The 17,961-nt window shown below is 38.3% G+C and overlaps 1 protein-coding gene across 1 annotated transcript in view; it reads right to left on the reverse strand.

Moving 5' to 3' along the window:
• Positions 1 to 15,394, reverse strand: part of DYNC2H1 (dynein cytoplasmic 2 heavy chain 1) — a 197,513-nt gene extending 182,119 nt beyond the window's left edge. The window contains exons 1-17 of the mRNA XM_026077887.1: positions 15,093 to 15,394; positions 12,986 to 13,156; positions 11,872 to 12,007; positions 11,421 to 11,539; positions 10,684 to 10,828; positions 9,676 to 9,908; positions 9,285 to 9,419; positions 9,077 to 9,190; positions 8,774 to 8,885; positions 8,477 to 8,601; positions 6,923 to 7,098; positions 5,354 to 5,549; positions 4,011 to 4,106; positions 3,188 to 3,340; positions 2,989 to 3,087; positions 640 to 779; positions 327 to 555 (exon numbers count right to left, since the gene is read on the reverse strand). Of these exons, the coding sequence (XP_025933672.1) occupies positions 327 to 555; positions 640 to 779; positions 2,989 to 3,087; positions 3,188 to 3,340; positions 4,011 to 4,106; positions 5,354 to 5,549; positions 6,923 to 7,098; positions 8,477 to 8,601; positions 8,774 to 8,885; positions 9,077 to 9,190; positions 9,285 to 9,419; positions 9,676 to 9,908; positions 10,684 to 10,828; positions 11,421 to 11,539; positions 11,872 to 12,007; positions 12,986 to 13,156; positions 15,093 to 15,281 (2,568 nt within the window). The 5' untranslated portion in view covers positions 15,282 to 15,394. The remainder of the gene's footprint in view (positions 1 to 326; positions 556 to 639; positions 780 to 2,988; positions 3,088 to 3,187; positions 3,341 to 4,010; positions 4,107 to 5,353; positions 5,550 to 6,922; positions 7,099 to 8,476; positions 8,602 to 8,773; positions 8,886 to 9,076; positions 9,191 to 9,284; positions 9,420 to 9,675; positions 9,909 to 10,683; positions 10,829 to 11,420; positions 11,540 to 11,871; positions 12,008 to 12,985; positions 13,157 to 15,092) is intronic.
• Positions 15,395 to 17,961: the final 2,567 nt, after the last annotated feature.

Consider the following 17,961-nt stretch of genomic DNA (forward strand, 5'->3'; position numbering starts at 1 on the left):
ACATACAGATTCTCTTAGTGCAAAAATCAGGAGGTACAGAATGGTCTGACATACCCTCACTTTTAAGGATGATCAAAACAGATTTTGAACAAGGGTGAAAAGACTTCTATAATACTGAGATTTCAGTGGAAATTGTACATATGCTTCAACCTAGGCACGTGGTTAAGTGTTTGTCTTAATATGGATGGACTTATTAAGCTTACGTGCCTTGAAGAACAGGACCATAACGCTCAAATGTCATTGCTCAATTACTTTGAGAGTGTTTCAAAACTAAAAGAATATACTTGTGAAAGAAAAAGTATGAGTCAGTCAAATATTGAAAATACCTTAAATTGATCAGAAACTTCTGCCAACCTTCTGAACAAATCTTCTGCCTTACTGAAAGCAGTCAGAAATCCATTTGCATTTCTTTCGGTCATAACAGTGAAGATAGACTCTTCTTCCGTCTCACTTACTCCCCTAAACTGATTTGGAATGGAGATGAATCTCCTCATTTCTCTGTAATATCTAGCTCGCACTTCTTCAAAAGGAGGTCTGAATTGCAACCGGCCTTGCCTAAAAAGTGCAATAAATCATGCAAAGCTAATATTTGAATGTAATTTGAGCCAGAATACTTTCTCAGGAGGAAAAAAATCTTACCTGAATGTTAGATCAATATTTATTTCTGGTAAATTCTCATTGAGTGCTTCCAAGCCCCTTTGATACTGATGCTCCAGAGCTTTGTAAAGTTGATGATTCCAGTGTTGTCTCCAAGCTTTCATCTCACGTGAGTTGAAACCCTAAAAATTAATAATGCTTATTTTAATTTTTTCCCCTCAAATCATAATTATTATGTCAAACTGAGTGCAGTACAATGCCTAAAGCCCTGGATTCTAGTAAGATTCAAAGAAAAATTGCACGTGTTTGAATATAAAGAAGACCTACAGTTATTATATTATTCCAAAAGAACACAGGAATTAAAAAAAAATCCAAATCACAACCACACTCTATTGCAGGTTAGAATAAGAACTCCACTGAAGTTCATCTCCCATTGGTCTATTATGAGATCCTTTAACGTCATTTAAAAATATTATGTATGGGCCTCTGTTAGAAATAAGATACAAGGCTAGCTGGATGTGAGGTTTGAACCCATATTACACTTTTTATCTTCTTATGATATGTAAGCTATCTTTTAAATGATATTTCAGAAAATTCTCATTTGTTTCCACAGATCAGCATTAGTTAATAGCTAGTTATTATATTGTATCTTAAAGAGTTTTGAATTTCATTGAAATAAGTTACATTGCACCATGAGAATGTGTACAGCAGCATCATATACTGAAGTCTGTAATAGGCCACTTGTAAACCACCAAAGGATTTTCAAAAGGGCAGTATGAATCAAAAAGAAAATTAAAAACCTCTTCCAGCTTAAGAGATTCTCTTCTTATTTAACCGGATAGGGATTTTTATTCAGAGCTTTAGAGGCAGTCCAAGGTTGCTGCAGGAAGCTACACGGTTAAGCTTTACCCTACAATTCAAGACTTCCCAGGGGAACTCTCCCAACAAAAAGAATCCAGAGATTAAGAAAACTTGAAATTGTCTCAACTAAGGTATATAAGGTAAATACTAAGGTATTTATAAATATGGTTTTAAAGAAAAATGTAAAATTGTTACAAACTGACACTGCTATGCCAACATGGACTGTGCTAGCAAGAAACGCACAGAAATGGAAATTTCCCCAAATGGACCACTGTACTACCGTTAATTATTTCTAGCTCCTTTCTTCCAAACGATGCCTCTGAAGAGTTAACACAAACCTGTTCAAAATTCTTGTGTGAATAAATTCAGACACTTATTTTCCCTATGTTACCACATATACTGTGGAAAGAGCCCTGTAAACTTTGTCAGCTACTGCAGAGTTTAAGATCTTGATGACAACAGTAGAAGACTAAAACGTCTTGGCATTTTGCAAGACCTAGACTGGCACTTCCGGTCTAGGTCTTGTCTTGCAGTATCTAAAAAAAACCCAAATACAGTTTAGTTCATTTTCCACATAAAATATTCTGTAATACAAAAATACTTTTCAAACAGATCTTAAAGCAAATACAATTAGAGTATTAATTTTTCAAAAATATAATGACTTGAAGATAATAATTGCAAGGCTTTGCAAATTAAATTTCAAAAAAAATAGAAATCAAAAGTTGCAGCAGAATATGCATAGGGCTAAAAATGTGGTTACTTTATATTAACTTCAGTAGATGGCAAATTTTACAAGAAAAATAAAGAAAATTATTTGACTGGCAAATATCAATTATAATAATCCCAGGTTTGCATTAGAAAGGCCAAAGATATCACAACCCTCTATAAATATAGCCCCATAATTGGTGAAGGGAACAGGAAAAATTGAATTGATTTAAATGTCCTCTTAAAATACCTTTGGTGATAGCAATATCAATCATGCTTACTCTGATAATAGGCTATTCCATAATCAAAATTCCATAACAATAATTTGAACATTATTAAAAAATCTTTTAAATCTTTTAAAAAAACAAAATCAAATCTAAATAAAAAGAACAAAGAAAAATGTGACTTTTTTCATTACTTCCAATAGAAATGTATTTCTAATTTTATAAAAGTTTTATGTTTTATTCCATTCTGCCTGGGAATCTTTCATTTCTGTATCCACTGCATGTTAAAGGCTCAAATAACCAGTCTACAAGATTTAAGGATCTGCCATTTTGTCATCTAAGTCCTGCTAACTGACCAAGTGTTTTTGTTCACCCATTACTCATGTGACATAAAAAAATACAATCCTTATCCTCCTCAACTGAGATTTTACCTCACAACTGGCATGAACTAAAAAACGCACACAGTCAGTTTCTGTGACCTAGCAGATATAAAGTAACTCACTAATCAAAATTCATTCAGTCATAGCATGTTTGAGTCTTAAATCTTGACTACTACTGAAAAGTCAAATTTTCAGTTTTCAGTATGATAATTAAGCCCTGCCTGTGACTCGAGGCTGGCAAAACCAGTTCTGAGCTCCTGGACTCCTTCTTTCCAACGTTGCTGCTGCCGCAGTAGATCAATATTCATGAGAGATATAACCTAAAAGGTTAAAGGATAATATATTCATCACCACATAAATGAAAGTAAAGGTAAAGTAAGTTATACAAAACACTATTTCAACTTCACCTGGAAAATATACCTTTTCAATGAAGTTCGTGTGCCACTTTCTTAGTTTTCTGTTTTCAGTGGAAAGTCGTTCAGCAGCAGCTTGGAGCTTTTGAATATAAGCTTCCAGTTCCCTAGGATTATCCCATGTTATTTGAGCTTTTCCTCCGGGACCAGATTTTGAATGCTTGAAAAACAGACAAGCTTTGTAAGGTTTAATGACAAATACAGGACTAGATTATCAGCTAGAATATGTGGCTGTATGTGGCAATATGAGAAAGATCTTTCTACCATCCAGTAAAAAATGGAAGTCAATCTACCTCCTTCTCACCACTGCGCTAGAGAAGTAGTAAGCTGGCGTATCACAGACACCAGGACATATCTTTATAGATATGCACTGGGGAAGGATTAATATCAGACCATTAACCAGAGTTGGAAATAAATCCATGTAAGCTGTGACCGCTGCCCCACAAACACAAGGAGACACCTTAAGTTGAGGGGGCATCTTAAACTCCACTCTTCCGCTCTCCTCTGCACAGACCAAACAACAAACTGGCACACTAATAATTGCTTATCTGACCCCACATGTTTTTCTTGTAATAAACTTTTAAAATTACTCTGTAAAACTTCACTGACTCATACACAAAACATACAGCTTCAGGGAGTTACTTTTTTTTTTTTTTCAGTCAAGGTTCTGGGTCCACCAATTTCAAAATAAATGCTAATGAAACAGATGGATTTGCTTGTATTGGAAGACTGAAGCAAAAAATTTCAGTAATAAACACAGAAAAAGCAGCATAGAATATACACAGATATCACTGAATTTTAAAAAAACATAGTCAGAGGGATTCTTTCACCTTAATTATCTGTTCAAATGCTAGAGCAGACTGTAACATCATTGGCTTCTGACTCTCAATCATTTGTTGATCAATAGAATTATAAAAATGTGCCACCTATAAAAATGAAAAGATGAAATTTAAGAGAAGAGATAAAAATATTTACATGTCAGTAAATTCAACTCACAAGATATTCCTGAAAGTGTTGTCTATCCAATATCATTAAGAAATGAGAATTACAACACTATAATTTTTATAAGTATAAAGTACATATACCATGCTCATGTGATCATGTCTTCCTCTAGTGACTAATTCTAATAGCAAAAAGACTGCTCTTTACACACATCTGAGGTGATTACACTTCGCCTTGAGTGAAATAGGTTCAGTGCCAGATTTATTACTAGTGGAACATTCAGTTGTTTTATGCAAACATAGGCATCCAGTGATATTTCAGATGCTTTCAGGTAACCAAGACATGATATGTCTGGATACGTTACAAGACATAAAAAAGATCCTTTTCCTTCTACACCGGCAGCTGGAGCAGGAGGGATACCCTACAACTTGGTTCATCCATCCACACATAGACATCTGAGTGTCATCTGATTTATCTCAGATGTCATCTGAGATGCTCACTTGTGCCCCCAACAATGAACAAGATGGCATAGGTATCTTGTAGGTCTTGTGTCACATCGGCTGTTGCTGTGCTGGTATCTCAGATACCAATGACATCTCATGTGGTGCCGTGCTACTGAATTGAATCTATGTATCTACGTATGCATTTTTTACTAATATATATGCATACTTTTTCTTGCATCATGCAGTAATAGAGAGGACTTGATATGGCCTTTCAACTGAAATACAGGTAAGGGCAGAGTCCTACTAAAAAATTACGTAGCATTGAGAGTACAACTGAAAAGTAAACCTTAAATAAAACAAACATACATTTGCAATAAAACACTTTGTATCTTTTCAGCTGAGGGCTAGCAATGGTGGGGACAATCCTGCCCACTTTATCACATTTTCCTCAGTTACAATAAACAAAAACTGAAACTAAAAATAACACAGGAAATTAATGAATTATTTGTTTTCTTTTTATATGTTCATACATTAACTTTATTGCTATCATTCATCCCATTTCAAAAGAAAACACTCTTTTAATTAAATGTTGAAAATGTATATTATTCCTTTATTTCTGTTCCCTTTTAAGGATTCAGTTAATTTATTCAAGAAACAGTCACTTTCATACAAACGCATCAAAAGTTTATCAACCACACAGTGAAAAAGGGAAGATAATAATCTAAAATGCTCTATTAATAAAACACAGAAATCAAAACAGGAAGTTATTATGTCTTTTAATGTTATACCTGTTTGAGGATGACTGCTTGCTTACAGAACTTCTGTGCAGTGTTTGCAAAATGTTGTATTTTAGACGGAATAGAAAAACCAAGTGCCGATAGCTGACGTACTTCTCTTAGGAGAGTCACCAAGTGATCTGAATAAAGTATGTTTAATGTTCCAGATATGTGATCCAGCTCCATAACAGGATTATTAGCTTGTATGCTAAACCAAAATTAGTTTAGACATATTATTAAATATAACTTGATAATGGTCCTTTCCTAGGTGCATTTTATAATAATACAATAAGCAATTCTAAAAAGCTTGATGCATTACATTTTTCTATGTTTATTAACATCCTAAATTATTCAGATGTTATTCTAGTAACCATTATCTTAATTCACAACCAGTGAATACAAGTAGAAAGGAACAATGCTTATTGGTTTTGCTCAGAAAGTTTTACAGACATGTTATTAATAGTTAACATTTAATTAACAGCTAGACAGTATTTCTCAGAACCCCTGGATCTATCATATTTTCTCAAGCTGGAGCTTTATAGGCCCCAGCATTCAGCAGTGCAAAGGAAAGAAATTTCCTGAGAGAACCAATACAAGAACCAGGACTTTGGTCAGTGGAACCTTTTGGTACATAGAGTCAGATGCTAATAAGAACATGAGACTATCTTTAGATTTTACTCTGAATTCTTTTTCACTGTAGTAATCCTTCTACCATCCCCCTTCCAGGCTTCTTTCATAAACACTTCACTTCATCTTTACTACTTTCTTTCTCTTTTTTCTCATCTTTTTCTAGCTTCTATATCCATTGCATCTTTGCAGTGCTTCCTCCTTTCTTTTACTTTTAATCAATCTCTTCCCAGCAAGCTAAAAAAATCTGTTGAAATATCACAAAAACAAAATTCTATGGCACTAACAAATTAGACAGTTGCTAGATGTTGCAGTGTTGAATTTGCTTATTTGTCATATTTGTGTTTTTCATAAAGTATCAATGCCTGTATCCTCTGAAAGCATGGATAACTTATCTTTTTTAAAAAAAAATTGTAACTCTCAGAGAGGTAGAGAGAAGCTATGTGGTCAATCTAATCAAAAACGTAAAGTAAAATTAAAAAATACATATTTTAATCTACCATAAAGTAATCTCATTATCTTGGAGAATTTAACTCATGAGGTTTTAATCGATTTTCTTACCCTTCTTTTGTCTGCTCTATTTATAATGGAATTTCTTGTGGATAGCAATTATTTGTTACTCTACACATCATCTGTGTATCACAGTTGTACTCCAAGATCATCTGGTTTCCTGACACTATCACAATATGAGTAACAAATAGTAAAAATAACCAGATCAAATGAGACATGTATTTCATTCCATGTTTTAATAGAAACTTAACACTGTCCTGTATATTTTCCCCTAACAACCAAGGCTGTCAGGATCCACAACTGTGAAATGATAATGAACTCTTCCATTTTATTTCTCCTGTCATTCTCAGTTCTGTAGTTTCATATTTCCTTCATCAAGTCCTATTAAATTACACTGTACTACAGACTTCAGCATAATCATTATTTAAACAAAAATGTATTTACCAAAGTCCTGACTTGGGATTTGATAACTCTGACTGGATATTCCTAGACCAATCATCAAATTGTTCTTGTTCATATACTTTAAACTGTTCCAAAAGAGAATCTGCACTTCGACGAAAAGTTTGAAATCCAGACAAGTCATACAGCAGAGCCTCCACAAGCTGGATAGCATCATCCACCTTAAACACAATCACAGAGAAAGGAAGCTTAACTTCCCAATTTTCTATTTAAAAAAATCACCACAATAAATATTAATGTTTATAAAATATCCAAGTGGGGTTCAAAAACCAGACTAAAAAAAACAAAATTAATCCTGAATTGTGCCATATATGTTCAAATTCCCATTTCTGTAAACTGAGATTTGGTTTGATTCAGTTGGCCACCACACCTATCTACCACTATTTAAATTCCCTAGGGTATGCCACCTGGTCTTTAGGTGCTTCTCCATAAGGGAGATGTCCCATGTGTCCTATGTTGTATCTACAAGATCCATGACAATGTCTTGGATACTTAAGGGCATTCAAATGGGATTTGAGATCTACGTGTGGACAAATTATTCAAGACCCTAGTCAATACAATCAGTGGAGACTGGAGAGCAATTCAGAAATTCAGCTCAGCCGAAAGTAGATACACAGTGATTTGTCAGCTGAATTGTTCTCAAGGTCTTTAGCAGACCAAGCAAAAGAAATAATTGTGAAGCTCAAGCTGCTGTTCTTCCCTCTGTGGGAACACCTATAAAAAAAAAATACCTTCAAGACCCCTACCCTTTGTCACTTTCAGCTGAAATGGGCTCTTGAGTTTTCTGCAAATCACAGGTGAATACCATAAAATCTTGACTAATAGTTATTCTGAGATGGATAACTTCTCACTCAAGTTTATATCTACTGCATGGCACTTATGCTGACAGAAAGTATTTTGCTTTTAACTAATTGATACTTTTCAACAAAAAGTTTCAAAAAGTTTCCAACTAAAGTGCAAATACAAACTAACAAAATAGCAGAAGTTAAAACAGAGTCAAATATATCTTAAAACCATTCTGTTGTGAGCGGACATAAAATCGTTTTCCATTTACTTTTACTACAGAGAAATAAAGTTCAATCTTTAAATTAGCATTGCAAACTCGCTGGCAGTTACTGATTCAAACAAGCGCTCTCAAGAAATCCCTCTGCTATCAAGGAGACACTTTGCAGGTTAATAATAACAAGTGAGAATTACAATGTCATAACCTGGCTAACTGTGAATCTTATATAGAATTTTAAAAAGCAGACAGGAGGATACAATTTAAGAAAAAGCTCCACCTCTTCACAGAATTTTGGTCCATTTTTTCTGCCAAAAAATATTAAGTCATAACAGCAGACTGTTCAGTGTATAATGAAAAGACAATCTTCTGTGTCAGTTAATAAAATTACTTTGTAAGCAGTCCCACTGATAAGGAATCCTCAATATATAACTCTTGAGAAAGCTACAATTTTTATAAATATTATTCTCCCCACATTCTCATATATCATTTTTATTCATATGATAATATTGTGTCTAAATTGTAATGGAATCTGTTACCTTCAGCTCCAGCTGTCGTACCCACACAATATTATTGACAACTTCAGAAAGGTTTTTGCCTGAAAGTGGTCCAGAAATATCACCAGGAAGACCATGGCATCGTGTTTCAAAGTCCATCTGATAGGCTAACACAAGCAAACGATTCATGTTAGACTAAAAACCTAACAGAACAAGCTTAAACTAATTATTATAGCTATAAAATGTATTAGGGATATTGATATTACTATAAAAGTAAATAAAGAGCTCTAGTATTTGCAAAAATCTTATACACTGGAAGACTTATAAATACATTTTTACCTTTGACAGAGTCTTGAAGTCTTGCTAGCAATGTTTCCCTTTCAAAAAGCAATTCTTTGCTAATGTTTGGACGCTTTATCAGTTCCTTATATTTCTGAAATGTTTGAAGAAGCTGGAATATGAAATTTTAAAAAAATTATCTCTTTCTCCTGAAAAAAACCATATTCCGATACCGTTCATTAGTGTTGTCCATAAGTACTGTCTTTGGTCATAGGTAATTTACTCCTTGGCTGTAAGCAGACTACTTAAGAATCAAGTAATTTGATCTAAAGGAAAGTTTTCAGACTATAAAAGTGTCCATACCTGTTGAGGACTATCTTGAATTTCTGAAATAAATTTCTTCAATTTGCTTGCTATTTTTTGTTCTGCTGGTGCAATAATTCTTTCATACTGAGAGACTGCAGCTTTCCATAATGGCTAGAGATAATAAGCAGATATGTTAGTTTAAGACAGTTCATATACATCATAAAGAGTGACAGAAAGAATATAAATATAAAAATAAGCATTATACCTCTGTGTAAGGATTATAGTGTACAGGATTTAAGCCAGCAAAAGGCTCAAACACCCGGGCAAGATGCAAAGCATTTTGTTCTCCAGCTGGCAAAAAAATTGTAAGTTTTTCATGCAGTGTTCTAATAGTTAGCACCTACAACAGAAGAAAATATTTGATGTATCCAACACATTTGTACATAAAACTTATATTTAAAAGCAAAAAACCCAAGCAGCACATACCATCCTTTTCCTTTACACAAGAAACTTGTGAAAGGCTTGCGTAAACATATGCAGTGTGTAATGTTATCTTAATCTAAAATATTTTAGGTGTTTTCTTTCTTTTGTAACTCAAAACAATGTTATTTAATTCTGTTTCTAACAAAATAAATGTGAATAAATCCAATCTTTACCTCATCAAGACGTTTGCCAAGTTTGGCTAATGATTCAGGGAAATATTTCTCTTTTTTCCATGGATGTAGAGTGTAACGTTGCCACAGTTGTCCAGTTAAGTACACACAAGCTGATACCCACTGTTCGCAAATCAAGATGCCAGCCTTTAGATTTTCTTTAACAATGTGAAAAGCATCTTCCCACAGATTCAAAGCTGCCAATTTTCTCTGAACAAATCTACCTAAACAGCCACCTAGAATTCCAAAAAGTAAACAAAAGCAACATGCTAAGTTTGTTCAAAATAATTCCTTTAAACTCTATACCAAGTTCCAATCCAATTCACATCCATCAACTAGTGTAATTTCCTAAAAAATCAAATTACACAAATGTATCTATAACTGATCAGTCATTTTCAGATTCAATAAAGACTCTTTCAGATTCTTCAACATCTCCAAGTTAAACTGGTCCAACATCAGAAGTTGATAGGGTAGGATTCTGGAATCCACATACAAGCATATCTCCCTACTAGTACCTGGTTACCGCTAGCCATCAGGATACAGACGGTGATCCCCCCAGGCAAACAAACTCACTGTCTTACATGGATCCCAGAATGTGGGACTGCTGTCATGAAAGCAAGAGAAGCAACCTCTCTTCATCTCCTACTCTTACCTCCATACAAGCTGAACCAACTTTCAGTCAGCGTTTTTATGCAAATAACTATTCCTTGTATCCTCTGAGAAAAAGACAAGAAGTCAAACAGAAGCAGACAAATCTGGTGCACAGACTGAAAGCAATACAACTCTATTATCTACCACCATTCCAAGAGTGTGTGAAGGTGTCCACCAAAATTGCCTGAATTACTGGTTACTACAACGCAAATAATATTCCTGCATCATAATTACAACAAGCAAGCACCATAACCCTGTAGGTTTCGAATGGTGCGTTCAGGTGGGAGGAGGTCCCTGCTCCCAGGATTCACTGTCCTCTTTTTTAAATAATCATTTAATACATAGTGCATAAAGATTTACCTATTACATCCAAGAGATTATGCATGCGTAGCTGTGGATAAGGATCATGTTCTGTTTGTCTCCACACACCATCAACAGTATCTCTGGTAGTCTCCACTAAATCCACAACTTCAAACAATGAGAGACTATCCAAGTTGTAATAATCCTATAAAAATATATTTTTAATAAGTTTGCTTTGCTACTAGTATATTAGAACCATTTATACTTTTCTGAAGCTGGTAATTGATATAGTTTCCTGCTGAAAGAAGTGTTATTTCTTTATTGTTTAATGGAATATGACAGCATCCTGTCAAAAAATGTTAAGCATTTGCATAACTTTATTCATGTGAAGAATGCATTGATTTCTGTGGTGCTATTTGAGTACGTGCTTTACAGGTGCCTAAAATTTTGCAGGACAGAGTCCATTACTATCACCTGCATTTTCAATTTTCCTTTTTATAATTTCATGAGTCAATTTTTAGTTCACAAGCTGTACTGTTTCTGAAACAGCTCTTAGGATTTAATGGCCAAATCTGCTCCCAAATAAATTTGGCCACCTCCCCGCACCATTGTCACTAGCAATTACTTAATGTCATTTAAAGTAAAATTTTGCCTAAGAAAAATAAACTAGTTATGTATTCTTGTAGTTATGTATTTGAAGAGAGTATACATATATTCATGTACATTTCACACAAAGAGTTTGGTTGTTTTTATTAAGTCTACAAATACATCACTGATTATATAAAAGAAAAACATACTTTTTCAATGCCCCCAAATAGGTCTTTAAAATGAGAAGCTCTCTCTTTACTACACATTTTACTCCCACGATCAGCATGTTCTATCCAGAACTGAAATTCATCTGTTGGTGTAAGTATAGCTGCAAATAAAAACGGAAGATGTTTAAATAAGATATACATGAACGGTCATGAAATATTTTCAGTCAGAATACTTTTTTAAAAGGAAATTTTTATTGTATGCTTATACAAATACTCTTCAACTTTTCACTCTGCCTAAATGTAGTATCAAGTTCATACTAAGAGACAAGGGGTTGATCATCACCAATTCCAATCTACTAAGCATGACCTGTTATATTTTACATTCCGCAGTCACTGGGATCATAGAGACAGAAAACTGAGCCTATAAATCAACATGTTTTACAACATGTTTTAATTTAAAATTTATTACAAAAGATATAACTGCAAAACAAACCTCGCACATCATCTTCACTGAATTTTGTTCCCATGTAATTAGGATCTGATCTTCTGAGAACAGTACTTAAACCAGCTTCAAGTTCACTTAGAAGTTTCTGGAGTTTGGGATCAAATGCTTTACTCCATCTCTCATCCTACAATGAAAATTTCAAAAAATGTGAATCATATGATGAAACCATTATTTAAATATTTTGAGTGTTAAAAAAAAATTACAGATTAATACCAGTTACTCACATGACGGGACAAGGAAAAGTCAAGGAAAAGCACCTTACTCTATTCACACCATTCAAATCAGAATCACATCATATGATATTTTTTATCAGAAATTCAAAAATTAATTGTTGGATTTATAAAAGGACAATGAGCATGCATTCAGAAATTCTTTGCTAAGTAATTCTTTGTTAAGTAAAATAAATTTGGAATCTCTTTCTACAGTAGAATATGGAAATTGCTAGAATCAATCCTTAAAAGATATTATGATTTTCTATAATTATTTTATTAATGTTGTTACATACAAGAGATTAAAACTATTTAAATGTTGAAATTCTGTTTATTAAGATTGTGAAATCGTGCCATGGCTGTTGTTTTCAAAGAAAAGCCCACAAAGGAAATATGTTCTGTAATGGAAAAGAAGGAAAAGTCTAAGAACATTAAAAAAAAATCCAAACTATGAAAAGTGAAGTTGTGCAAATTAGTCCAGAGTCCATCACACCTACCTGTCATATACGATAGCAATCATGGTTTGCATGATACTGGCCTACACGTTTGAAATAAAATCTAAGAATATTTAGAACAGGAAAAAGTACGCAAGACTGGAATTACTGGTGGAAAGGCGCTAAGGAGCAGCTGTCTCCCATTAACCACAGTCCAGCGTATTCCATCTTTCTAGTCAGGCATACATATGACCAGAAGCCTCATCTCATCTTACTGACATGTCAAGTAAAGTAAAATGCCTTCCTTAGCTTATAAATTAGAATTAACATTTATTATTCCATCTCTTAGGATATTTTATTTTTAAAACTTAAAATATATACCTCAGAACAGTTAACATAAGCTGGGAAATTTCAATGTCCCTTTAAAACTATAAACATTTAAATCAGAATATTGCTCACCTTCAGTAATACCGGTGCAAAAACTTGTCGTACAGCTTGATAAAGGGTATTAATAGGTGAATCTAACATAGATGACACAAGAATATTACTGTGAAGATTATCTTCTGTAATTACATCAGGTCGCAGCTTAAAAAACACCAACACGTTATTCTTTGAATCAGCAGGGCCAATCTGTAAAGATTGAGAAAACAGAATTTTGTTCTAGAAAACTCTGTCATTGATGCATATTACACTAAATTAGGTATACTGTTTACATAAATGATTTACAACAAGAAAATAAGTACAAAATACCATGTTATCCCCTATGTGTTGTAATAATATTGTAGCAGTATTTGATTTTCACAGAGAAGTAAAACTTTTATTATATTCATTCTTGAGTATCTGCTCAGATAAGGAACCTGAAATGTAAATTACAATATCAAATACTTGATGACTTTTTCATTATAAAATATCTATGAATATCTTAGTTACTTATGCTACCTGCAATTTGAAAACTCTATTTACCACTTTCTAGGGGCAAGCTGGAAGCTCTCTTTTGTGCCTAGAGAAGACTAAGCATGAAAAATTTAAGCTTTTTTCTTTTTTATTAGATTTTTATGGTGTACAATTTTGGAAATGCCTTTCTAAATATTCAGTGTTGTCCTCCTGACTCTGCAGATACATAGTTCTATTGCTATTCATAGATTTCTTAAGCAGAGAGAAAGATATGTTTCTTCATCAGTAAAATCAGTTGAAACATGTGATTCATATCACCTTCACAGTTCAATTTATGAGTAAAGCTACAAAAGCTGCCACAAAATCAAGTATTGAAACTGTTAGTGGTAGAGGAGGATTCATAAAACAGAAGAAAAGCATAAAACATTTAATAAAACAGTAACAGAAAGATACACTAGCTGAAACCCTAATCTGCGATTATAAAGACTCCTTGAACGTAGAGAGGTTTTCATCTCTTAAAAGAAACAAAGGCCCAGTGAAGGACAATTTTCAGTTTTGCTGGATACTCACTGGACAATGTTAGTCTTACCAGGTGTTAAGACCAATGCCGTGAACTTTCCCCATATTCTATAGGCATGGTTTCACTGACAGAATAGCTGTACATTATGGCCACTATATGCACCTGATCTTCTGTCTTACACTGTTGCTGACACTGTTAGACAGCAGCTCAGTACCACATCCAAAGAGTTGGTTGGTACACATAAATGTTTATTCTTACATGATATAGCATGCAGCAGACTTCACAGTCTACACAGATGCTTACATCACGATATATGTAAGTTACTGGTCCACACAGCAGCTCACATTTTAACAGCTCATTACATCAGCTCTTTGTAGACACATAAACTGACACTGACATAACAGCCACCATGCCCCTGGCCTCACAACAGAATGACAGGATGCACATCAAGCCCTATGATTTGCTTGTGCGTTCATAGGCACAGTATGACTGACACCACACCGTGTTCTGATTACACAGTTATATTCACTACACATCATACTTTATGGTATCACTTGGATGAGTCACTCACCAAACACAAACAGAGCAGGACAACACTCCACACAGTGATCCTCACAGTTTGCCTACAGCAGGCCACATCACCCTGCAAAACGCATGATTTGGACAGACACCCTCCATGGGACATGCTGGTTACCAGATAATGTGCCATATATCAGACCCCATTACCTGCATGGACATCGGCAATGGTATGTATCACGTGCCACATCCTGTCACCTGAATGCGCACTTGCCCTGGGACAACAGCCATACACCAGACATTAGTAGCAAGGTAACAAGTCATTCTCCAGGCTGCATTACATTCACACAAGGACAATATATAGCACACTAAACTGTGTGTCAGAGTGGACACAATTCACTAAGAAATATATCACACAACTGACCATGTAGCTTCACAGGCTCTTGGGACTATTTCATACAGCAAACTGAGACCAGCACAGATTTTTGGAATAGGATGATACCTCTCACATTAGACAGCAGAGTCTTCACAGCCGCTCATGCGGGGTCGGACCCCACGGGGGCTCCACATTCCCACTCGCACACGGGGACGCCACGGACACACACGGGACCCCGGGGGGCTTGGACACTGCTATACCTTGTTCGAGGCGGTGAGCTGGGTCCCCGAGTGCTGCACAACGAGGAGGAACTCGTTGCCGTCGTCGAGGAAGTTGGCCAGCTCAGGACTGGCACGGAGCCCCGTGGTCAGGGCAGCTGAATCCAGTCCGAAGTAGTTAGCAGCCGTGGCTGAAATAAAACGCTTCCTCTTGTCTCCCTCCCCGGCCATGCCGGCAGGACCCGGCCCCGCGAGGCGGGATCAAGGCAGGGACGGACCCAGACCACCACGGGAACGCACGGCGGAGCGAAGGGAGACGGCGCGGCGGAAGGGCCGCGGGAGGGGGGGCGGGAGGAAAGGGGGCTCCGGCGGGGGACGGGCCGCGGCCCCAGGCCGCCCGGCGTCCCCGCGTTGCCAGGTCCCGTCACTATGGCGACAGAAAATGGCGGCCGCGGCACGCTCGCGGGCTCTGGCCAGGTGCCGGCGGGCACGCGCCGCGCGGCTGCCGGAGGGGAGAACGGCAGCGATCGACGTGCTCGGTAATCGGCAGCCGTCCCGCGCAGGGGGCGGGGCCCCCCCGCACCTCCCTGCGCGCCGCCGCCGGGCGCTGGCGCCACCTCCGCCCTGCGCGGACACCGCAACGGCACCACAGCGGCGCCCCGCGGCCGCGCGCCCGACATCGGGCTCGACCCCGAGCCGCCAAGCCACGGGCCGCGGCAGGATGCCCGTCTCGTACCCCGCGCGGCCTCAGCGGGCCGCGACAGCTGGACGCGTGCCCCCTCAGAGGCAAATCTACTAGCCAAAAATGTAGGAAAGGGGAAAAAAATCTTTCTTTCATCAAAGCATCTCTGTCGTTGCAGCATTTTTTCAAGAATCGAAGCCTTCTCAGGTTTTCGGTTCTGCTTTTTCCAGTGTTGATTACTTTTGAAAAAATATTTTCAGCTAAACTCCAGTTTTGAACACAAATTCTTCACTGTTTTGGCCATCTCCAGTCATAACGGCAGGCTAGGTGTGTAACAAGTAGGGAGACGTTTATGTATGTCTTAATATTCATTAATACTGCGTCCAGTTCTGCGTCCAGTACTGCGTCCAGTGCTGGGCTCCCCAGTACAAGAGGGATGTGGCACTACTGGAGCAAGTCCAGCGAAGGGCCACAAAGATGATTAGGGGACTGGAGCATCTCTCTTATGAGGAAAGGCTGAGAGAGCTGGGCCTGTTTAGCCTGGAGAAGAGAAGGCTGAGAGGAGATCTTATCAACGTGTRCAAGTATCTGAAGGGAGGGTGTCGAGAGAATGGGACCAGTCTCTTTTCAGTGGTGCCGAGCGACAGGACGCGAGGAAATGGGCACAAACTGAAACACAGACACTTTCATCAGAACATGAGGAAAAACTTTTTCACTGTGAGGGTGACAGAGCACTGGAACAGGTTGCCCCGAGAGGTGGTGGAGTCTCCTTCTCTGGAGATATTCAAAACGCGCCTGGATGCAATCCTGTGCAATGTGCTCTAGGTGACCCTGCTTGAGCAGGGGGGTTGGACTAGATGATCTCCAGAGGTCCCTTCCAACCTCAGCGATTCTGTGATTCTGTAATAATATCTGTCCTGACGTGAATATAAATGCAGCTGTGCTGTATTACTGCGCTACTGATACAGCTGTGTCAGTGATGTTTTTCAGATCTTTCCTTTTGCATTAATGACGTTAGAGCCTGGAGCAGAAGTGCCCATGCTGGCTCTGTTTCGGTACCGTGGGTACTACCGAGGTGCAGGCAGCTGCTGTAGCTGCCACTGCAGGGCCTGGCTCTGGGCCAGGCCTGGCCTGAGCAGGTGGAGCACTGGGTGTGCACGCACCCCTGTGAAACACCTGCAAACATCAGCTTGCACCTCTGCAGGAATTTGCATACCACTAGTAATACGCATACCACAACTTCTGATTTCCCGGTCTAGATTTAACTTTCGAGGGCAAAGGCTATTTCTGTGTTCCCGCACGGTGCGCAGTACCCACTTTGAACAAGCAATAAATGCTCTGACTTTAGATGCAAGCAGTGATACAAAAAAACTGACAATATTGTGGAATGAATACCAGTAACTACAGACTAAATCTTGATAATTTTTGATCACATTGGTGCTTCAGTGTATGTTATTAGATCTGCTGTGTGGAGTGTGTGCTTGTGGCTTCCAATGCTTTTGTCTGTCAACCAATATGCACTTTAATTACTACTTACTCTCCTATTTGTTCACTGCTTGCTAATGTTTCCACTGTTTCTTTGAAATAATAGGCTCTATACAATGAAAAAAATCTTTTCCCCTGAGTAGTTGTTCTTTAACGGGGCCACCAGCCACACCGCAATTAACTCGGTCACTAATTAGCCGTGTCTGCACAATTTCCAATGCAGGTGACCTAGCTTCATCCTGTAAGCTTTTAGCACCGTAATCAGTGGCCGCGGCCCGTGCACGGTGACATTCCCGCACCGATCAGCACGCTTTCTGGGGTTTCTGGCATTTCCCCATGGCAGCGCCCTTCCCCGCCCCCGCTGACACCTGTCGGGGGCTCTCCCGTGCCTGGGCTTTCTGCAAGCGCCAGCAACGGCAGGTTTCCTTCTTCATGATTTCTCTGCCTTTTTTTGGGGGGGTCACTTGTGGCGTGACGGTTGCTTTCGCCGTGAGCCCAGGCCCCGCGCGCACAGCGACTCCTGCGCGCCCCCTCAGGGCCCCGCGGCGGGAAGCGCGCGCCCGGCGCGGGAGTAGCTCCGCCCCCTCAGGGGCGGGGCCTCGGGGCAGGCCCCGCCCCCGTGCCTCAGTCACTTCCTGCTCCCCGGCGTCTGCGTCCGGGTCGCCCCGCTGTTCCCCTGAGCGGCCGCTGCCGCTGCCGCCCGGGATCCCGCTCCCGCCCCGGGTGCGACACCCGCTTCTCGGG

This window comes from Apteryx rowi, unplaced genomic scaffold, assembly GCF_003343035.1.
Source record: "Apteryx rowi isolate R43461 unplaced genomic scaffold, aptRow1 scaffold_466, whole genome shotgun sequence".
Taxonomy (NCBI): domain Eukaryota; kingdom Metazoa; phylum Chordata; class Aves; order Apterygiformes; family Apterygidae; genus Apteryx; species Apteryx rowi.